Source organism: Amphiura filiformis, chromosome 8 (genome assembly GCF_039555335.1).
Source record: "Amphiura filiformis chromosome 8, Afil_fr2py, whole genome shotgun sequence".
NCBI classification, from domain to species: domain Eukaryota; kingdom Metazoa; phylum Echinodermata; class Ophiuroidea; order Amphilepidida; family Amphiuridae; genus Amphiura; species Amphiura filiformis.
Window position 1 is genome coordinate 644,886 of NC_092635.1, and position 24,570 is coordinate 669,455.

A 24,570-nucleotide genomic window follows, 5' to 3' on the forward strand; every position below is an offset into this window, starting at 1 on the left:
AGTGTAAAAAAACATTGAAGGCAAATAATTGGTATTGTGTAATTGTAACAATGAAAGCAAGAAGTGATAGGTGAACAGTGTAAAAAAACATTGAAGGCAAATGCTAGGATTAAAAATGAGGAAGGATTTCAATTAAGCACAGTTGATAAGGCCTAAAAAACTCTTGTATTGGCATAATGGGCTGAACAAAAATAGTCTAGGTAGGTAGTGATTTTTTTAATTTTATGTTTAAAGCTCATTCAAACATGTACCACACCACACGCATCCATAGGTGTTGGATATTTCAGTGATCCTTACATTAATTTTCCAAGAATTGATGCAGCAAATGTTTCATTGCTACTCATACTATAGTCCGACAACTCAGAAGTACAAAGTAAATCTGTGGTATCAGGGGTCGATGCTTTGCGTCACACGCACTGCGTATTAAAAGATGTGACGCATAAAGAGCGTGGTGCGCTCGGCAAGTACAAATCAAAGCATTTACACACGCATTGCACTGAAATAATTATTCTCATACCTCCAGTTTCCAAGGTCTATTTACTTTGTACGTCTGAGTTGATGGACTATAGGCACAGCCATCTTGATATTTACATATTTCTGTCGTTTCTACATTGTAGCGCTATTTGTTTTTGGCTAAAATAACAAAATTGTTCAGGGTAAGGCATGTCTTTAGGGTCAGTCCGATTATGCCGATACAACAATTTTAACAAGTCTAATATTGTGTAATTTCTTTTATTTTATCTACTTTTTCTCTTTAATATCTCCTTATGTAGTTCTACTCTGTGCTCTCTTGCTCTTCCTTCACCTTGGTTTCTGGTTCTTTAGTTATAGCATGAGCTACTTTTGTCTTGTCTTGTTATTTTTATGATTGTCTTGTCTTGTATTTGTAACCAGTGGTATCCTTTATCTAGCAATTTTCTGGTTTATCCAAAGTTTACTTTGTTCTCATGCTTACTAAATGGTTAAATTTTCGGTAAAAAATGCACATGACTTTGTCAAACTCACTGTGAGTTTGTCTTTGGATCCTAATGTCATCTTATTTTCATTTTCTTTGTATGTTTGCTGAATAAACTTTGTACGACCCATATATAACTTTTGTATTGCTCAATTGATGAGTAGGAAGCAAAAGTCAAAACAAAATTCAGGATATAACTCTGGAGGACAAACACATTAAATCAAGTGCCTTCATGAAAAGTAAACTCACACGCTATAAACTCATTTCCTGTGTTGGTGTTTTGATATGTGACCCATCAGGAGTAAATGAGGCTAATACTAGAAAAAAATTTTAATGCGGTTGTGGTATCATAAGGAACAAAATGTTACATCAAAAATGTTACCTCATTTACATCTCAATTACTTCTAAATTAAGTTCAATTTCTGGCGGTTCAAACAACTATATATTCAGAGTGTAAAGGCCAGGCTATAATAGTCAGACATCTTGTGGGTATTCTAATCTTCTATTGCAAAAGACACACCAGCTAAAATTGGCCTCAGCTGCAGAAAACATTATTACAAGAACATGCCCTGAACAAAGCTAATTACTTGTGAAAAATCAAGGCCCAAAACCAAAATTGGCTGCGGAGAACTGAAAACGAGACATTTGACTGCGGAGAACTGAAAACGAGACATCAGTCGCAATGGAAAATCACTTGCAGAAACATCGGGCTATAGCTTATTTAGCCTGAACATGTGTCTAAAAGTTTTAAACTGTTTCTAGACCATTGCCTAAAATAAGAATTCTGTTACCCTCATGACCCATCATTGAAAATCATGCAGTGATCTGTCAATGAAAGAACTATATTGAAATTATGTGCTCTGAATTTGTATTCAGTAAAGCATGCACATTCTAGGCAAGGCATTACGCATGGTTACAAGTACAATTTTCCAGCAATACATGCTGTAACTTGCGCTATGGATATGTGTATGCGCTTGACCTTGATGAAAACAACATCAAATATTTGGACAAAAAGGTGACACTTGAAAACACCATCAAATAGTAGCATGTATATGAAACCAGTTGTAAAAGAGGAAATTGTAAAGATTATACATAAGTTCAACCAAAATAAAAGTGCGGTCATGATGATATAGGCAATTTTGTTGTCAAAAGGATAGCAAATGAAATATCAATACCTCTAACTGTAATTTTTAATATTTCCATTACTACTGGAAAAGTCCCTGATGAATTGAAGATTGCAAAAGTAATCCCTATCTATAAGAAGGATAGTCATGACGTGTTTTCCAACTATCGACCTGTCTCTGTTCTTCCATGTTTTTCAAAGATTCTTGAAAGACTAGTGTTCAACAGATGCATGAATTACATTAATAAATACAATATTTTAAATGAAAAACAATTTGGTGTTAGGTCGAGTCATGCTACGTAGATGGCAATTTTGGAATTAGTTGATAAAATCAGTACTTCAGTTGAAAATAATGAAACTACAGCAGGAATATTTTTAGATTTGTCTAAAGCCTTCGACACAATTGATCACAGCATTTTGTTATACAAATTAGAGTATTACGGGTTCAGGGAAATGTATTAAATTGGTTTACAGATTATTTGTACAATAGGAAACAATATGTATATTACAATTCATGTAAATCCAGCTATATGAGCATTTCATGTGGTGTACCTCAGGGGTCGATTTTAGGCCCATTACTATTCATACTGTATGTTAATGATATTATAAATACTACCTCTGTTCTAGAATTTGTTTTGTTTGTAGACGACACTACTATTACCTATTCACACCCAGATATTATATCTAAATTTGATCTCATTAACAAGGAACTAGAAGAGGTCAATAATTGGTTTAAAGCAAATAAGCTGTCTGTAAATGCAAGCAAGACAAATTATATGCTACTTGGTACAAGTCGTAAAACATGTATTTGCAATGATAGTGTTAACATTGTATTGGATAATACGAATTTGGAAAGAGTTAAAAATACAAAATTTCTTGGAGTTACAATTGACAAGAACCTGACATGGAAAAATCATATCGATAACATTGCAAAAAATATGTCTAAGGGTATAGGAATCATTAACAAAATTAAGCATTTCGTACCTGAGCATATTCTATATTCATTATATTGTACACTGATACTTCCTTATGTTAATTACAGTATTATAGCATGGGGCAGCACTTGTAAAACATACTTAGATAAACTTTTCAAGCTGCAAAAGAGGGCACTTGAATTGTATCAAATAGTCATTACCTAAGTCATTCAGCTCCTCTCTTTCAGAACTATAAAGTACTTAATGTCTACGATACCTATAATCTTGAATTAAGTACTTTTATGTATAAACATTTTACCAATCAACTTCCAGAAGCATTTCAAAAGTATTTTGTAAGGCAGAGTACTCTACACAAGTACCACACGAGAAACAATGAAGATTACCAGGTTCCTAAATCTAAAAGCAATTTCGCTCATAAAACCTTAAAAACAGCGGGCCCAATTAAGTGGAATTCACTTGAGAAACATATAAAGACTATAAAGACGACCAAGCATTTCAAAACCAAAGTGAAAGATAATATTATTCTTAATTACATTTAGTATTTTATCTAATTTCCTTGTACGGCTTAAAGTAATTTAATTGTGTATCGTATTATCTGTAATATAGTTAATGTACCATTGAATTTATCTCTGTAATTTCTTGCATATTCTTGATCACAAAACAGGCTCTTTTGGTTTTTGTTAGGGTAAATGGGGGGGGGGGTGTTTTTGACATTTTGCGGTATATCTTGTTGTTGTTGTTATTTTGAAACTTTTTTGTTGTTGTTAGGACAGGGGGTTCTTGATACAGGCCATCCGGCCTTCCGAGAACCTCCTCATTCAATGTATGTGTTTAATTGTTGTGCTGTTATATTTTATATTTGAATGAAATAAAGATGAATGAATGAATGAATGAATGAATGACATTCTCTCTTTAAATCACTATTTTTGCGGTAAAAGAATGTAAATAAAGATTGCTGCCTTATCCTTTACTCAAAAATAATGTGTCCTCGACAGTAAAATTGTTTAAATAATATACATTTTTACTGTCTTGGACAGATTATTTCTTAAATACAGATACAATTTTAAAGCGATTAATTTTTTGTGCTATGCCAATTTTTAACTATTTCCCTTGTTTTAGACTATGCCATAGTCGAATCAAATCAAATCAAATCTGATTTTGTAATCTTCCAGTTTATTGATAGCGAACCCCGAAAATTCGACTATGGACTTTGAATTGTAAGCAGAACTTTACTCCCTGGACTTTGCTCTCTAAAAACACACTGTCAAGCATACTTGTTTATCAGTCCATTAACCACAAGTACTAAGCATGGACGCGCTAGATGTTTGATGAGAGATTAACTTCGCGTCAACACAAAAGCGCCGCAAATACCACAGACAGTTGTGTACGGTGTAGTTAATGGTAATGGCGCGGGTCCAGAAGATTTAAACCATAGCGAGATATGGGCGACCAATCACAAGGCAGATCCATTTAAAGATGCATTACATCATGGCCAATTTTAGTTAGGCCAGAAATTGGCCTAACTCTCCATAGAGTCCCGTGTTAAAAATCTTAACCGCAAGGCAATGTCAGTAGTCCACTTGGGAAGCTAACAAAGAGAGGGAGTAGGGTGACTGAAAAGATCAGATGTGAAAATCTATCAATTGTGCACACATTAATTAAATCAGAGTTTTAAGCTTAAATACAATATCCAGAGTATGCACAATGGGTAAGTGGACTACTTGGTAGTCTACCCTTGTTTAAGTTTATAAAATGCTAAGTTTCGTATATTAACATACATAAAAACTCGGTAGTTAGCATATGTGCTTACTATCGAGCGATTTTGAAACAAGAGCCCCATCCACAAAAGTGTAAAGGGTTTTGAGCAAATCATCAATACACATAGTTATACACGAACAAGTAAACCTGCGTTTTTTATCTCAACCCCATTAGCTCAGTTGGTAAAACGCCAGACTTTGGTACAATTTTATGTTTTCAAAAGCACTCAATAGTAAACACATATGCTAATTTTTTTTGACAGTATATACACAAAAGGAATATATTTGAGCATTGTTAGTTTTGTGGTTGCAGCTTGTAACCTGAAAATAAATGCAGTGTAAAAAATTCTCCTTTTACAGTATTCATATCTAAAATTGTTTCATTTTAAATAATGAAGAAAGAGGCCTAGTAGCCTATATGCTTCACCCTAGCAGGGCGTTTTGACAATGCGAGACACAAATTAATATATACGAGGACCGGAAATAAACGATGCAAGCCCGGGAAATGATGTTTCATTTTCACAGGTTTGATATTGTAAGTGGGTGTCCAGACCAGTATATGATACTGATTATAAAGGACACAAAATACATCGCTTTTTATCACCTTATCATGTACAATAAGTTTATAGGCTAATTTCAACCTTCACATCATGATTTCTCATGTGTGTCCTTAATTTACAGAGTTTAGAAACACATGCACAAGTGTGCAACTGCCACCTCCCCCCCCCCTCACTACACACACACTACACTCCCTCATCATGAATTTTTAGTTAACAAATTCCTTTAATTTTCATGTAAAAAATATAGATTTAATACCATTAATATTCCATGCATAATTAAGGACATTAAGTTTTTTGCTTTAAATAATGATTCCATGTACAAAGACTTTGAACTTTCAGATGTAACAATAGGTTTCGAGGCCATTTAATATTTCCTGATCTAAAAATAAGATTTTATGCTTGTATTGTTCCAATTTCAGCAATGTTAAAAAAAGGCACAAAATACCTTGAGCATTAACTTGGCTGAATGGCGCTTCAATTCACAAAAGGTTTATCCACTCGAGAAAAAACAAAAATTTGATAGTTTGTTCTCTCCTTACCAAGTTTTTTCATTAGTTGTTCCAGGCCTGTGACTTTCTGTAGTAAATGACTACATGTATAGATATTCTGAGCAGAGTTGCCAAACCTGCAATTTGGTACCCCAATTGGGCATTTTTTGAAGATTTCTCTCACAACATTTGACCATTTTCTGTCCCATAGAAACCAATGGTTAATAGAGAAAAATTGTGTGGCTTTTCAACATTAACTCCCCTGAATTTGAGAAGTTTCCTGCAACATAGAAACTAATGGTTAAGAAAAGATTTTGTGACTTTTCTATGATTTTACCCACAATTCAGGCTGAAAATCTTTGGCAACACTGATATTAATAAGGGCGCATTTACACATTGTACAAATTTCGTAGCATGTTTCTATTGAGCATCCAGAATTTTTCCAGTGAAATTGTTCACCCTGTAATAGCAGAGAATAACTGCTATAATATTTTGTTTAAAGGTGAACCTCATTGAAAATAAAGTTATATATCAATGGAAAGCTTATGATGCCAGGAAGCAGAAAAGAATATTTTTTATTTGCCTAACGCACCAGGATAGACATAATCTCCATGCAAAGATTGGATATTGGTACCCCCTTCATTACAAGACGGAATCGTTCAAATTGGGCGCTTTCGATGATGGCGTCAACACGGGACACACAGTTACTTCCGGGTTTGATTGTAAACACAATGTCCATGCATTACTGTGGCATGCATCGGGCCAATGCACGAACTCAGTCATTGCCAACTTACTTTACATGAAAAATATCTTCAATAAAATAAGAATAACATGAAGGAAACATCATGATCAAATCAAGCATGAAGTTCCTGAATAAAGTGTGTGGATTAAAAAATGGGAAAAGTGCTGGCCGGGGCGATTTGGGATAGGCCAAGCCATCCACGATATGCAGGGAATATTACAGTAAAGCACGAAGAGCGAAGATTAGCGAAGAACCGGAATGAAAACAGATTGCAAAAATAACTGCTAGTGCTACCAGTTCAGATCGTCACACCAAGTTGAGATGAACTTATCACAATGAGAAAATGAAGGAATAGAATAAAGTACATGTACGGGATTTTTTAATTATTTCTTAACTTTACAACCGGTCATGTATGATAGGCGAACTCGTAGATACATACGGGCGGGGTGATCTCACTCAGTCGCCGAGTGTTCCGTATCCGCGACTGACTATGCGTACTGTACTTGCAGACAAAATGACCGATTTGATATTCACATTCTGATATTTCCAACTTATTGCTACTTCATCAGCAAAATTTATTCCTGCAGATGTTCCAAATATAAAAAGGGAACGATTGATCAAATCTGCTGAAACACGGCGCAACTTGAACTTGTGCTACCGGAGAGACGAAGCGAGTCGCTGTGTTTGCCCACCTTGATCGGCGCGGCTGCCTGTAATTTCTTCAGCATAAAAGCAGCAATTTACGCATCGTGTTCGGTAATCCATAAAACATGAATGTTTCACTTTTTCAGTACACTGATGGTAGTATCATTAAAAGAATCGTGACACAAGTGACAATATTTTAATTTTATTCAGATTTTAGAATTCCATCAAATAACGGTCTACTATAAGCCTAAATTGTATTTATTTTATAATAAAGTATCTGTTTCTTTCAATCGTGATTGTGTGGAAAGAATGTACCGGAGAATGTATTATCGCATAATGCGCTATAATATGAAAACCTTTATGGGCTGGATTTGATGAAATCGGCGGTTTTTTAATTAATTTTTGATTACTACAAGGCGATATTTTAAAAATCAGATATTTTTAAATGAATCAAGAATAGGGAATGTCACAAACAAGTTATTTAATTTGTTATTCGATCATGTTTATGCAGTCCATGACATGAACGGTATACGGTAGCAGCAATCATTTGCGCATGGAATTGATCCCAGCGCGAAATTCAAACTCAATTACCCAGTTATACCCAGCCAGTTATGACTGATTTTGACAAAAATTTACGGAACATTTTCGTGTTGACAATAATTCTATTATTTCTAATATATATAGAAGGAATCAGCAACTTGAAGATTCTTCTCATTTCAAGCTTTATTGTGAAAATCAGACTTGCCGGGCAGCTTGCAAAGTACAGGAAGCAAGTCTTGTTTACATGTTTCCGAGTAGGATCTCGTGACTGCGAACCCTGAGCTTACGTCACGAGCATCCTCAAGGTCAAAGCGATTGATTTGGGTGCTTTTTGGGCGCCTTAAAAAGACCAAAAATTCATTAATTTTTTTAATTTTTCAGCTTTATTGGCCATCAAAAAAAATCGGAAAAAATTATTTTTAATATCCTGATATCATAAGCTTTCCATTGATATATAACTTTATTTTCAATGAGGTTCACCTTTAAAATAATGCTCTACTCTTTGCAAAAATTGTATGTTGTACTAGGTAATTCAGTCAAAACACAGCTGGTGAAATGGTAAACAAAACACAGGTTGATCATGTGGCCAAGTCAATTTCCACTTTCTCCCTTGAATGGGTAGTCTGTTGGAACGATGTGAGTTTCCACTGGAATTCTCCTGATAATATCTATGGCATTATCCTTCAATGAGAAGGACAATTCCAGTGAACACTTTTGCCACTATTAGCTGGCTAATGGCTGAAAACATCAGTTTATATTGGGCAAAATTAATCTTTTAGCCAGTATATTCTAGAAAATGGGTCCCAATAGAAACATGCTAAATGAGAGTATCCACTGTTTATGAACCAACTTATTCATATTTAAAGACAAAGTGCCCTCTCACATACAAATATTATTTTGTGGATGAAGGATTGATTTGAGCAGTTTGGTACAATGATCTCAAATGACAGAATTCCCAGAATCCTTTGCAAAGAAAGCCCTACTATAGTATAGGGCCTTTTGACTGTGGTGATCCAAAACCATGCTGTATCATAAAACCTGGCTATATCCAGAGAACTGCTAAACCCTGTGACTGCTATCAGGTGGAGTGGTTAGTGGGTTTTGCTGTTCTCGGATATTGTGTTTAAAAGGCCATATAGTAGGGCTACTGAGACTATGTCTTCATCGATGCCCAAATCGCTACTGCACATGTTGAACTGGTCGAGGGTACATATCGTAACGATGTGTGCATGAACCTGTACTATGATATAGTTTTGGTTTCATTTCTTTCAAAGGCTTTCCTTTCAGGATATGCCAAAATCAGGGCTGTCAACTCTCATGCACTGATCATAAAACTCACACATTCAAGCACTTTCTCATGCCAAGGTAATATAATCTCTCGCCAAGATAGTAAATCTCATGCCAAGAGATGCCAAAGTAGTAAAATCTCATGCATCATCAAAATATGATGGTAAAATAACCAATAATAGTGTAAAAATGGTGCACCAAATGGCTTTATTTGGAAATTTTCCACAGCTGATGGACACACTCTCTTAAGACACACCGCAAAGTTGGCAGCCCTGCCAAAATGGTCAATAGCCAGAGACAGGGAGCACTCGGGAGGGAAACATGCAGCTTTACAGGCCACATGGCACAAAGAGGATGGTGAGGTGAGACAAGTTTTTATTTCTTGTGTTTCTTACCTTATAATAGCCAAATCATGCAGGTTTTTGTTGTTTGCAACCATATATGGAGCAGCCCCAATATCTATAGCAACCAGATTCCTTAGTGCCATCAACTTGGAATACAATGTTCCCTGTTTTAAAAAAGGATATTACAAATAATAGCAACATTAAAGTATAGGCCTATTTTATTTCATTGAAGTAACTTCTCTAGTTGATACTCAATACTTGTCCCTATACCCACATGGATTTTTAACTTATTTAATGTTTCTCCTACTATACCCTAAAAATGATATTGTTGATTCTATTACCCTCTCGACCCATTATCACACACTGATTTGTTAAAATATCTACAATAATGGTGCAAGTGCCGTAACACATTCTACGCATAGCACTGTGTTTGGTAACGCAAACAATTCTACAACAATACTTGCTTCGATTACGCATACTCACTCCACCTTGGGGTAAACAACTTCAGATATTTGGGCAAAAAAGTAATATTTTCCCTTTAAAATCACACTATTTTGTGTCAATAGAACAGAAATAAGGTGTACATCATTATCCTTTATGTGTTCTCAGCAGTAAATACATCAGTTAGTACTAACTAAAGGATTAGGATTTAACTGTTTCACATGGCAAAACAGAATAATGCTTTTTTTAAACCTAAAAAATTAGTGCTGTATTATTCTGTGATCTGTAGTAAACCCTAAATCTACACCTGACTCTTATCCTAACTCTGTCCCTAACCCTATCACTATCACTAACACTAACCCTAATGCTAACCCTAATCTAACATGCCCTAAATCCTAACGTTCACCATTTTTGGACTAATGACTCTTCAGCTGTCGCCATATTTCTCTTCATTTGTACTTTTACAATTAAATTCTTATATACAGATATCTGTCTGCATACTTATACTTTTCATGTCTATCTCTTACCTTACCAACAAAACTCACACAACACACAATGACCTACCTGTAATTCCTGTTCCTTTGGATCTACAGCAGACTGTTATGCTTTCATAGTAGGCTGTGATGTCATCATGATATCATCATTATCACTCACTACACACAGTGACCTACCTGTAATTCCTGTTCCTTAGGATCTACAGCAGACTGTGATGCTTTCATAGTAGGCTGTGATATCATCATGATATCATCATTATCACTCACTACACACAATGACCTACCTGTAATTCCTGTTCCTTAGGATCTACAGCAGACTGTGATGCTTTCATAGTAGGCTGTGATATCATCATGACATCATCATTATCACTCACTACACACAATGACCTACCTGTCATTCCTGTTCCTTAGGATCTACAGCAGACTGTTATGCTTTCATAGTAGGCTGTGATGTCATCATGATATCATCATTATCACTCACTACACACAGTGACCTACCTGTAATTCCTGTTCCTTTGGATCTACAGCAGACTGTGATGCTTTCATAGTAGGTTGTGATATCATCATGACATCATCATTATCACTCACTACACACAATGACCTACCTGTAATTCCTGTTCCTTTGGATCTACAGCAGACTGTGATGCTTTCATTGTAGGCTGTGATATCATCAAGACATCGTTATCACTCACTACACACAATGACCTACCTGTAATTCCTGTTCCTTAGGATCTACAGCAGACTGTGATGCTTTCATAGTAGGCTGTGACACCATCATGACATCATCGTTATCACTCACTGCACACAATGACCTACCTGTAATTCCTGTTCCTTTGGATCTACAGCAGACTGCGATGCTTTCATAGTAGGCTGTGATATCATCATGACATCATCGTTATCACTCACTGCACACAATGACCTACCTGTAATTCCTGTTCCTTAGGATCTACAGCAGACTGCGATGCTTTCATAGTAGGCTGTGATGTCATCATGATATCATCGTTATCACTCACTACACACAACACAATGACCTACCTGTAATTCCTGTTCCTTAGGATCTACAGCAGACTGTGATGCTTTCATAGTAGGCTGTGATATCATCATGATATCACCATTAATATCACTCACATCACACAACGACCTACCTGTAATTCCTGTTCCTTTGGATCTACAGCAGACTGTGATGCTTTCATAGTAGGCTGTGATATCATCATGATATCACCATTAATATCACTCACATCACACAATGACCTACCAGTAATTCCTGTTCCTTAGGATCTACAGCAGACTGTGATGATTTCATAGTAGGCTGTGACACCATCATGACATCATCGTTATCACTCACTACACACAGTGACCTACCTGTAATTCCTGTTCCTTTGGATCTACAGCAGACTGTGATGCTTTCATAGTAGGCTGTGATATCATCATGATATCATTGTTATCACTCACTGCACACAACGACCTACCAGTAATTCCTGTTCCTTAGGATCTACAGCAGACTGTGATGCTTTCATAGTAGGCTGTGACACCATCATGACATCATCATTATCACTCACTACCAGGGGTAGCGCTGGCTTCAAAATTTAAGGGGTCCGAGTGATTTTTGTTGGACTCATTCAGCCCTCCAAAAGTCAAATTTAAGGGGTCCAATGGGAATTTTAAGGGGTCCGAGTCCGACTATGGAAACATCACCCACTAATATTAGAGGTTACGATATGCTGGACATGGGGTTGTATTATGCATTTTACATCAACAAAATACAGCATGCAATAATTATGAGCCTCCCAGGGGTAAAATTTCAAACGGCTAAAAAAAAAAGGTAAATATTGCTTGCACCCGGCCTGCTAAAAATTGTATTCGTCGCAAGCAGGAAAATGTAAAAGTTTCCATAAGCCTACTATTTCTCAAGTTTGTTTCGAGCATTTAGTTTTGAACATGCCCCATGAATGTGTGCTCAAAATCACTTGCACTTACCCCCCCCCCCTCCTTTTGACTTTCCAAAGATTGCAACACACCCCGGCTGCCAAAAATTCTTGCCCCCCCAATTTTACCCTCATAATTGCACAACCTCTGAACTTCAAGAAAATCCAAAATATGGGAGTGCAAACCCCAAAATTAGGGGTTGTTTTTTACAATCCAGTCCTTGTTCAGGGGTTGTTTTTTACAATCCAGTCCTGTTTGTTCATCATGTAGGCCTATAAATGTTATAATGGAGCTTTTTATTTAGTCAAAACGCCAACCCTTAATTATCGAAAACGTAGTCCTAACCCTAATTCTGACCTTTCACCTCCTAAACCTGAACCAACCCCTTCAAAACTGGCAAAGTTCTGAAAAATTATGATCACACGACATGACTATGTTTATGTGTATTTTTAATGTAAAAAGGTGCAGAATTCAACACCCCAAATCTTACCATGTGCCGCTAATTCACTGCAATTTTATCCTATATTGCCATCAATAAAGAATACAAAGTTGACTTTTTTGTGTTGAGGAAACTCCATTTTTACTTAGCATGACATGAAAATTAGTTAAATGATGATTTACTAGGGTATAAAACTCCCGATAAAACGATCATCAGTAGTAAACATTAATGCATGATCGGGAAATCCCCACTGACAGTTTATACAAGGAGAGATTCTTTCGCAAGTGGAGTCAATTGTCACACTATTTCATTCGCAGAGCCTTGACTTGCACAATGTTTCAACAGATTGGTATTCAGAGTGAACGATCTGATATAGTTCTTGGAGCATTTATTTTTGACATTCTGTCTGAAATGATCGCATTTGTTTTGTGCCCTGTTCATAAGGTTTTACATGCCTGATTTTCTGTGCGTCTGAGATATTCTTGTCTAACGCATTAGGTAAGCTTAAGGTTAATTTTATTGCGTCCCAACAACAGTTCCACGCGTCCCTGACGCGCAGACGCGCACCAGCGCGACCCTTGCTCACTACACACATTGACCTACCTGTAATTCCTGTTCCTTTGGATCTACAGCAGACTGTGATGCTTTCATAGTAGGCTGTGACACCATCATGACATCATCGTTATCATAATTAACCTGTGTCCATCCTGATACCTTGACTGATGGCAGAATCATTGGAGCATTCTGGGGCAGGGGCAAGATAGTTGGTTTGATTGCTGGCTTGACTTTGTACATTTCCAACTCCTGTAATGGAAACATTATGAAATCATCAGCCTGGTAATTTTAAATGTTTTAAATTAATAAGTAATTTTTTGTGAGACCTGAAACTGAAAGCATATCAGACACACCAAATTGCATTTTGAAATATGGGGAATGTCCTTCTGATATCAAGTAATTTAGATTTTTTTTGATAAAATGTAATACAAATTCTATGGCAAATTATTGAAAATTTACATTTTGACATTTAACAGTCCTTGAAGTAAACTTTATAAATCTAATGATATGTACTTAAAGTGTATGTAGCCGGGAAGGAAAGCCGACCATCATATGAAAATTTTGACCTTTTGTATTGAAGATATACATGAAGTTTCATAAAAGACCTCTTTTATATCGCAAATTTAAAAAAAATCAAAACCATTTGATATCATCAAGACATTCCTTGTATTCAGAATGCAGTTTGGTGTGTCTGATGTACTCTCAGGTCCCAAAAAATACCGTGGAAAGGTAGATGACTATGCCCTTAAGGATACGATACATGATTTACCGACAAGTGACTCATTTCGGAATGCGATCACGAATTTTGAAGAAAAAAAAGTTTCCACAGGCTTCGTTGGGATTCAAACCAGCGATTCGGAACTTCCTTTGATTACGCGTCTAGCACCTTACTACTCGACCACGGTGGCAGTTGAGTGGAGGAGTGTAATGATAAATGATAAATCTCATAAGGCCATCTTTAGCCTTTTGTTTACTAAAAAAAAGACGCGTTTTGTAAAGATAGATTAATCGTTTTATGCATAAAGAGCACGAACGTTTGGGAAAGGTTTCAAACAAATAATAAAGACACTGATGTGATGATGAAACTGCGTAAGTTGGGAAATATCTGCGTCGCAATGTTTTGTTATGGTTTTAGGAATTTGACCTTAAAATTTAGGACTTCATGACATTATCATTCGAAATCAACAAAAGATATTTCAACAGTATATGATCTCATTCTTTCTCTAGAATGTTTTGTACATGTATGTGAAATAGCTTCAACAATGGTTCGCTGCATAATGGTAAAAACAGCCTTGACCTAAAAAGGCGAGAGGTACCATATTTACCGATTCAGGCTAAATTTAAAATTGATATAAAACGTTTGTTCTTTGATCGATTACAAAAATTAATTTTTGTCATATCAAGAAATTGTGCTTGGCGTGAATTACACTACAGTTTTTTATTCCTAGGGCTCTTTAACTTCTTCAAATAATTTTTTAAATGATAGAGTGAATCCCCTGGCCCTCTATAATTACGCACAAAAGATCGAGTCCCCTTAAGTATCTGATCACTACCTTTATTTACATATTTGATCCTCCACCAAATGTAAATAGAAGCACTCTCTGTCGTGTCAAATAATGATGTTAATACATGTCACATATTGTAACACATATATGCAACATATTGTTTATATTCTTGCCACCGTGCACCCAAGGATAATAAGGATTCTGGGTATGCCATAATTGTCCCCCTCCACTTGGCATACCAGCTTGTGAAATGGAACAATCCATCTTTCACCTTGTGGTTATATTTCAACCATCACACTTAAAGACAGTTATATTTGTATTCAAGAATAAATATATGTGCCATTTTCAGGGACAGGTTGCATACCAATGGAAGGCTGCCGTGTGCCACCTTGACACTCATTCCAAAGATTGGCAATCTTGGGCTTAGAACATCTTAAGAAGATATTAACTATCAACAGAAAGATAAACAAGTCCATAGCAATCAAGCGAAAACAGCAAGTCAAATTAAACAGACGAGGGCCGAGAGCTTCTTAAAATTTACAAAAGTCTTCTAGAAACACCTACACCATCCAGGTGTGAAGGAGACAATCAAACAGTTACCACTGCATGGGGATGGTAAAAGCTTCTGTTGAAAGTTTCAAAACTACTTTTGTTTGCATTTACCTTGTTGGGCATCATCTTGAATGTAGCGGTATCCCTCTTGGCTGAAGCTAGCCAGTTTCTACCCTTTCCTGATAGTTCCATAGTAGAGCCAAAGCCATTTTGAATGGGGCAATCCGTCAGGTACCCCTGGCTTATAATCTGGCGAGCTACAGGAAAATGTATAATCATGTTATCACAAATTAACTTCATTCTGATACAATATGACAGGAGTTACACAATACCTAGGATTTATCATTACAAGCTCTATCTGAACCTGTTATATGGGCAATTCCAAGCGCATCATTCTGCAATGCGAAGTTTGCATATGGGGTGGTTTGGAAAAGTTTCTCCTACCTTAATCATTGACTTACCAAAAATAGCTTCCATTATACTATTCACCTACATGTTTGGCTGCTGCATTAAAAGGATATTCATATGCAAACTGATGATGCGATCGGAATGATGCGCTTGGATTTGCCCATACTGTAAAAGGCAGGGTTCGCAGGTTTTTGCCGCAGGTGGAAAAAACCGCGGTTTTAACCACGGTTTTAACCACTTGGCAAAAACAGTTTTTGCCAGTTTTTGCCGGCAAAAATGGCAAAAACTAAAAAAGTGATTTATAGTTCAGTTTTTTCATCTCAAAACAAATTATTAAGTTACAAAAATAAGTTCCAGAGTGTAACAAGGCCAGATTTGGTAATTATAAGTAACATATTAAGAAATTAAAGGCATGCGTTTTCATTGCTCAAGTGCATTTAATCGAAATGGGCATGTATCAAATTCAAAACATTTTCATTTTAAGGACTTGAGGAGACAAAAAATATGTTGAATGATTCGTTAAAAGTTGTGTGTTACTGTTTATGAGCTTTCTGTGTCACTTTTTAATATTTGAGTGACTATATGTGAGTTTTTGCCAGTTTTTGCCATTTTTGCCGGTTTAAACCAGGCAAAAACTGGCAAAAACAGTTTTTGCCAGGTTTTTGCCACTTTGCTGGCAAAAACAGGTTTTTGCCGGCAAAAACCGAACCCTGGTAAAAGGGAATATTTTCGCGCGCGGTTATTTTCGGGATTTGGAGAAAGAGAGACATTTTCACGAATATCATTTTCGCGATTGCTAAGTCCTGTTCCATACTTGTAATACATTTTTGCATATATTCGCAAAGTGTTATTTTCGCGGTTTGAGCTCCAATCGCGAAATTCACTAAAATTAAACCCCCGCAAAAATGTCCCCTTTTACAGTAATATGCATCTTATAGTTTGGAAGATTTTACCTATTTATGCAAAGAAACACAAGACTTGCTTTACTTGATTAATTAATTTGCAGGTTAAGTGCAAGGCCCTATCTGCAATAGCTGCCCTATAGACATTTCAAATTTTCTGCATTTTAAGTTGTATACCTCTACAAATATGACATCTAGCAGCTATTGCAGTTGGGCCTTCTTGCATTAAACTCCTTAAAATGTTGCCAAGTTTCACTTACCAAAGGCCTTCCACCACTTTTCAGATTTTGACCTGCAATTTAAAGAGACAATTAAATTAGATGTGCCATGTTTGAATGTTTCTCTTGACCAGAAAAAGTGTTTTTTGGAAGAGTAAGAGCCTACAAGGACATAAAATATCAGGACATAAAATAAGAGTTCTCAATTTCTTATTAAACTTTATATTCATTTGATTTGTTGAGAGCGGCCTATTTTTTCCTTGCATTTTTTTTTTCAATTTCAATTCTTTTCTCTCCAAACAGGCCAGCATGTTTATATACGCTCTTTAGCTTGACTTGAGCAATTTGCTTGAGTCTAGTCCCATCACGACCCAAGGGTGTGTTCACCCGGACTGGCTGGCTAAACCCGGGTTCTCAACCCGCCGACCAATTGCGGTTGGCGGTTTAACAGCTCTGAAATGTCAGTAAACATATAAAAAGAAGGTATATTTAGGCCTCAAACACAGATCTTTAAAATGAGTTTAGCCATCTGTGGCCCACTAAGCAAATATAGTTGAAAACCTCTGGGTTAAACACACAAGAAAACTTAGCTAACCAAAGAACCAAAAGAAGCAGGTTTGATCACATTCACTATTTTAAATCCAAAAACCAATCTTTGACACTTCATAGCTTTGTAGATTTATGCATACAAACAAAATTAAGTAACCATGCATTCACATGGAGGCCATATTCTTAATATATTAAAACTAAATTTCCATTCTGACCCTAAACAAGTCATTAACTTTAGAGATTACCTAATTAGAGACTAGACATTATAGTAATTAAACAAACTTACTTTCCAGAGCCAAAATCTTTACGTTTTGTCAAATTGGAATTCAACTTCTGACTATGCTGTGGAATAAAAAAAAAAGTTAAGCATAAAGCAGTGAAGTAAGATTGTTGACAAATTTTGATATTTTGCAAGAGAGGTTGCAACGTCACGGTTTTCGACGCAAGGCGTCGACTGGGATGCCTCCACCATGGGGTGATTTAAATTTATTATAACAGTTATTAAATCCTTGGATACCACCAATACATGAGGGTACCCATAATGCAGCATTGACCCAAGTTTGGTTGCATTAGGAATTAAACTGTTCATACTTTGACCTCAGATGACCCGTGGTGACCTCAGATGACCCCGAAATGACCTTCCAAAAATGTAACTCTAAATGTTGACTGTACCCACCAAGTTTCATGCTCATATGACAATTTTTACTAATTTGACCTCAGATGATCCCTGGGTAGCCCCAGATGACCCCAAAATGACCTTCCAAAATTTGGCTCTAAATGTTGACTGTATCCACCAAGTTTCCTGCCCATATGATAGTTTGTACCAATTTAACCTCAGATGACCCCTGGATGACCTCCGATGACTCGAAATGACCTTCCAAAAATTTGGCCCTGAATGTTGACTGCACCCACCAAGTTCCATGCCCATACAACAGTTTTCACTAATTTGACCTCAGGGGGTTCTCCCCTTGGGGGAGTCTGTGGCCCCTTACAGGTTGACACTCTTGCTTATCCCCCTCCTCTTACGCCGGGGGTCCCTCCCTCCAGTCCCTTCGGAGACGAGAGGGAGTTTACATGTTTTCTTACCCTTTCTCCATTACAGGTAGTTATCAAAATGTCTAAAGAGAGTACTCCCTCCAAGGCGTTGGGGACCAGAAGCAAACCTCGGCAGTGTGTTGCGTGCAAGGCATTCCTTGCGAAAGACGATGCGCATGAGGCATGCCTGCTTTGTAGGTCGTGCTCACCGGACCAACCGTGCACCATTGACCGTGACTGGTCGAAGGAGGCCTGGGCTAGGTCCTGGCCCATTTGGTAAAACTACAGAAGTCTCACCAAGCGTAAGGTGGAGGGGCTTAGGGACAGGAACCGCATAAATGCCATTCTTCTTCGCAGGAGTCGTCTGGCTCTCTTGAAGAAAGTGTCCCTAACCCCCGCCAGCCAGGGAGTTTGTCCTCCGTCCCCTGGGTCCTCTAGCTCCAGGAGACCAGGTATGAGAGAGTCAATCTCTCTATCTGTCCCTCGGTCGGGCAGTCCCCAAGCCTTTTTGGCTCCGCCCGCCCTTATGCTAGGAGGCTCGTACCCTCACGGGCGGCTCCCTGGCGCTTCTGGCGTCGGGTCGAAAGTGCCGAGGTGGGTATCGCGGCCCGGCATCCTCTGAGCAATGGGCTGGCTCGCGCGCGAGCGGCCACTCCTCGCAGGCACCGGTTGCGGTCGGGTTGAGTGCCCCGGGCGTAGGCGCTGCTCAGGCGCCCTCCCGTGTCTTGATCGACCTCAATGGTTCCACGGCTCGACCGTCGGAAGGCCTCCCGTCCGTCCAGGGCGGTCGAGCGACCTCCGGTGGCAGCTACGGTCCACCGGCCAGCCGCTCGGCTTCCTTACGCTCGGCCCCTGGCCAGGCGTGTTTCGAGATCCTCCTCTGCCCTAGCTGCTCCCTCGATGGTTGAGCATCCAAGATCCCAGAGCAGTCAATGCTCGGCATCTCAGGCTGAGGCACTGTCAACGCTCATCTCATCACTTTCGGACCCGTCGGCGTTAGACCGCATGAACCAACTCATTGGTTTGTTAGGCAAAGATCCGGTCAGGTGCCCTCGGCGGTAACCCGACCAGTGGGTCCAGGTTTGCCTTCAACAGGTCCGGATCCGCAGTCCGATGCGATTAGCATAGAGGCTAGCTATGATGAGCTTTCAGATGGCTCTCAGAGTCAGGCGGAGGTAGAGTCTTTTCGGGATTTTTCGACTCCCCCGAGGGCTGACATAGAGGGCTCTGCTATCCCCGTTGGGGTGCATCTCGCCCCGTCAGTCATTCAGCGCCGTTCTCGGTCTCCCTCGGAGCTTCCCAACAACCCTCTTCGGTCGGTATTCCCTTGCAGAGCCAAGCACTTTGGCCAGACACGTTCACCGTGGCCGACCAACAGGGTCGATCCTACTCTCTCTCGCCTTTGGTCCCAGGCCCCTCGTCGTTTCCTCCGCCAGTGAGTATGACACAGTCCTTCCTTCCGTCAGGCTCACAGGCTCAGATTCCACACCTTCCCCGAGCTTAGCTGGCTCGGCGTTCGCTGCAGAAACTCAAGGTTTCTCCTTACATTCGACCGCAGAAGCGGTCGGGCCGCCTCGGTCCAGAGCGCCGCCCCAACCAGGAGCGATCTCGGTGGGGAGGGTTCCTCAGCCCGACCGGCTCCACCTGGACGGTACCAGTGGAGTTATGATCAGTGTCGAGGCTGGGGACCCTTATTCATTCCCAGCACCGACTCAAGGCTCCGAGGAGGACCAGTTGCGGAGAGGCTCCTTACCCTAAGGTCTCGGCTCCCTTTTTCGCAGCCGTCCTATCGGACGCTAAGATGCGACTGGAGTTCGAGACACCTCCGCAACTGGCTTCCGACTTAGGATATGCGGCAAAGCCAGCTAAGCCCCCAAGTCAATGCCCTTCATCCCCTTATCACGTGACATCAAAGCACTCACCACGGCCGTACAGGATAAGGGTGAGGTAGACCGCCTACCGTGGCTGGCACGGGCGTTCCCCCACGTTACAGAGGATGTGGCGTTCTTAGAAACCCCCTCTGTCCGGAGGCAGCCTATCGCCAGATGGAGCGGGATAAGGGGACCAAGTGTCGCCGGAGGCTCCCTCCCTCAGGAGTTGAGGGAGCCCCAGGCAGGCTGGACCAAAGGCGCCCCACAAGGTGCCTCCCTGGGATAAAGCCGGGATGAGGAGCTACGGTCCCTGGAGTCTCTCGCCAGAGACGGGCTCCGCATTTCCAATGTCCAACAGCTCGTCAGCGCTCATCTAGCACGGAGCTTGCTGGACAAGGAAAGGTCCTTGTCTCCTGAGGCGACACTGAGGGCGGTACATGTGCTGGCTGACCTCAATCATCTCTCAGCGGAGCATTTCGCTCGGATTTCAACTCGGTCTGTCCTGGCGCGCCGAGCCTTGGTCGCCCAGGCGCTCAACTTCTCGGACAAAGAGAGTTGAGGTCTGCTCCGTTTGGTACTGATCTATTCGGCGGGGCCTTTCCCAGGCTGGCCGAAGATGAGCGTATACCAGCGGAAGGCGGCTAAGGAGGCCAGCCAACCAAAGGCACCGGCCACATCAGCGCCCAAGCGGTTTCGGTCCAAAGGTCAGACAGCCAACCCGACCTATATCCAGGTGCCCCAGCAGCAGCAGCTGGTTGCTCAGCAATTTCAGCAGCAGCAGCAGCAGTATCCCTCCCTCTTGCAACCGTTATTTCCGCCAGCCACCCATGCCCCCTCTGGCCCCGTGCGAGGTGCAAGAGGTGGCAGGCGGAATCACAACCGCAATCGCAGTCGCAAGGGAGGGCGAGGCAAAGAGGCGGTGCGGTCGTAACGACCCGTCCGCCTATGGCGGACGCGGTCGGGACGCGGTTCTGACTCCTTCCGGGACCCGACCGCCCGCTCCCAGTGGGTGGTCGTCTCCTGGCATTTGCCAGGGCTTGGCGGGGTGACCTCAGACCGATGGGTCCTAGAGACAGTGTCTCTAGGCTACCAGATCGAGTTCACCTCCCGTCCTCCTCGGTTCGGGGGTTCGAGTCACCCGTCACCGCTGGATCCCTTACAGAGGGAGGCCTTGGTGGGGAGATCGAAGCTCTCCTAACAAAGAGAGCCATCACACCTCTCCCCAGGGCCTTCCAGTACAGGCCATTACTCCACGTTCTTCCTTACCACAAAGAAATCCGGGGAGTGGCGCCCAATCCTCAACTTGAAGCCCTGAATGCCTACATCAAGGCCCCACGTTTCCGGATGGAGGCGCTGCGGGCGGTGTTATCTGTCCTTCAGCCAGGCTGGTGGGGAGTCACCCTAGATCTGAAAGATGCATACCTCCACGTACCAATCTCCGAGTCAGACCAGAAATGGCTTCGCCGTGTTCGACGGTACCGCCTTTCAGTTCGGGTCCTCCCGTTTGGCCTCTCCACGGCCCCCCGGACATTTACTCGACTGGTCAAGTCGGTGGCAGAGTTTCTTCGGAGGAAGGGGATCACGATCTTCGTCTACCTAGACGACTGGTTGTTGGTAGCCCCCTCTCCGCAGTGTCTGCGCCAGGATGTTCAGGGGGTGTGCAGGCTGGTCGAGTCCCTGGGGTTTATCATAAACCACCAGAAGTCTTGTCTCTCCCCATCTCAGTCGCCTCAGTTCCTAGGGGCGACTATAGACTTCGCCAGGGGCGGGTTTCTCCTATAGACTCGAGGATCGCCGACGTTCGGCTCTGCGCTCTGCAGATCAGGCAGGCAGCATCGGTCCAGGCTCGGTCGTGGCCCGCCTTCTAGGGCTGATGGCCAGCCTCATAGATCTGGTTCCAGGCTGCCGGCTATGCACGAGGAAGATACAGTTGTACTTCCTCGGACGGTATCGAAGCGTGGCGCCATCCTTTGAGCCTCAGGATTCCGGTCCCTCGGCATCTCCCCCCCTGCCTCTCCTGGTGGATAGGTCAGCCGAGTGTTCAGATAGGCGTTCCATTCCCGAAACCCCGTCCTTCCCACGTCCTTACCACGGATGCATCCAAGTCAGGGTGGGGAGCCCACATTCAGGGCGTCAGGCTCTCCGGGCGTTGGTCGAGGACTCAAGCTCGGAGACACATCAATCTCCTCGAGCTGTGGGCCATTTTCCTCGCCCTCCGCCAGTTGGGTCTACGGATTCACGGCCTATTCATCCTGGTCAGATGCGACAGCATGACAGTTGTGTCCTACATCAACAGGGAGGGGGGCACCAGAAGTCCCAGCCTTTGCAAGGAGACGGTGTCCCTCCTCCTGTGGTGTCTCTACGGAGGATATTTCCCTCCGTGCGGAGCATCTGGCCGGGTAGACAACACCCTGGCCGATTCACTGTCCCGAGGGGGCTTCAGTCATCCACGCGCCTGGCCCAGAGGGGGCGTCAGTAGAGTGGCATCTTCATCCAGCAGTCTGCCGTTCCATCTTCCAGAGGTTAGATCGCCGCGTATGTCGACCTGTTCGCGTCTCATCGGAACCACCAACTTCCGACCTACTTCTCCTGGGGCCAAGACCCCCAGGCGATAAAGGCAGAGACGCCATGCGGGGAGAGCTGGGAGGGCGATTCGGTTACGCCTTCCCTCCCATTGCTCTGATCCTCGGGTGCTGGAGAAGGTAGCCCGCTCTCCAGGCTGTATTCTCCTTCTAGTCGCTCCTCTCTGGCCCAAGCAGTGGTGGTTCCCCGCCTCCTGGACCTCCTAGTGGGGAGCCAGTCAGCCTTCCTCGCCGTGGGGATCTTCTGTCCGTTCCGTCACGCCAGCAGGTTCAGATGGGAGTGATCAACAACCTCCATCTGACTGTTTGGCGTATTTCCGCCAGTCCTACCAGGCGGCGGGACTTTCTGAGTCGGCTGCGCGCGCTGCAAAGGCAAGCGACAGTCGACTCGACAGACTTACGATTCAGCGACCGCCGGTTCTACAGGTGGTGTGCGGTCGAGAAATCGACCCCATTTTGCCCCTGTAGGTAAGTCGCGGACTTCCTTACAGAAGTTTTCCACGGCGGCTGTATGCCTCGGACCGCCTAAGCGTACAGGACGGCCATAGCAGCGGTCCATCATGGCTTTGGGGAGGCATGACTGTCTCCTCTAGTCCAGCCCTCTCCGCCCTCATTAAGGGCATGTTCTCGGAGAGGCCCCAGTCCGTTCCCTGGTTCCGGAGTGGGACCTCCCGTTGGAATCCTTCGAGCCCATGGAGGACCTCTCGCTGCAGGACCTGACACTAAAGACAGTGTTCTTAGTGGCAGTGGCCTGCGGTCGGCGTTGTTCTGATATTCATGCTCTGTCGATCGACGAGCACCATCTACGCTTTACCAACCGGCGTGTCTCCATCCTGCCTAGGACCGGTTTCTTGGCCAAGAACCAGACCATGTCATTTACTCCTTCCCGGTGTTCCTCCCTGATCTGGTCCTGGTCGCAGGACAGGCGGAGAAGCCGTCATGTCCCGTTAGGGCCCTTAGATCGCACTTAAAGCGTGCCGAGAAGATCAGGGGGACATCAGGCAGCTTTTCATTACATCGGCCAGGCCATTTAGGCCGGCCGCTAGGAGCACTATCAGCCACTGGGTTGCCTCCGTCATCCGTGCGCCCACCAAAAACATCACGAGCGGATGACGGGTCCTCAGACACAGTCACAGTCACAGGTCAGGTGTCACGACATTCGATCCCAAGCAGCATCTTGGGCTTTCCACTCTGGGGTGTCCCTGAGGGAGGTGCTCGACGCAGCAGGCTGGAAGAGCCCCACCACCTTCCAGTCGACCTACCTCAAGGGCGTCCTCGCAAGTCATTCAGCTGTAGGTACTTCAGCACTGCTTGCAGGCCGCCAGGGATCGGATCGAGGGCGTTAGGTGAGTCTTGGGTTGGGTGGTTTTTTGTTGTGGCTGAGCGGAGTTTGCACTGTGTGCCCTCCTTACCTCTCACGACTTTCTTCCACCTCCTTGCTCTCAGTGGTATTCTGTGCATAGATCAGGTCGTGGGAGGTAAGTAGAGGGTGCGCACTGTATTCCCCTCTCAGAAGTGAGAGGGACATACACAAGCGCCACGATACTTACCTCCCACGACCTGAGCCCTTCCCAGCGTTTTCTGCGTTCCACCCCTCAAGAAAGTCATACGTTCTCACACGTGAGAGGGTGCAAGAAGCGTGTGTTGGTGAGGGCGATATCTCGTTAGTGTTGGGCGACACCAACACCTGGGCGTTGTCATCCCTGTTCTTCCGGGG

At 42.2% G+C, this 24,570-nt stretch overlaps 1 protein-coding gene across 1 annotated transcript in view; it reads right to left on the reverse strand.

Annotated features, from left to right (window-relative positions):
* LOC140158479 (bifunctional 3'-5' exonuclease/ATP-dependent helicase WRN-like) overlaps positions 1-24,570 on the reverse strand; it is a 231,615-nt gene that overhangs the window by 181,023 nt on the left and 26,022 nt on the right. Inside the window, exons 19-23 of the mRNA XM_072181576.1 lie at positions 17,652-17,707; positions 16,859-16,890; positions 15,400-15,545; positions 13,280-13,480; positions 9,428-9,540 (exon numbers count right to left, since the gene is read on the reverse strand). Of these exons, the coding sequence (XP_072037677.1) occupies positions 9,428-9,540; positions 13,280-13,480; positions 15,400-15,545; positions 16,859-16,890; positions 17,652-17,707 (548 nt within the window). The remainder of the gene's footprint in view (positions 1-9,427; positions 9,541-13,279; positions 13,481-15,399; positions 15,546-16,858; positions 16,891-17,651; positions 17,708-24,570) is intronic.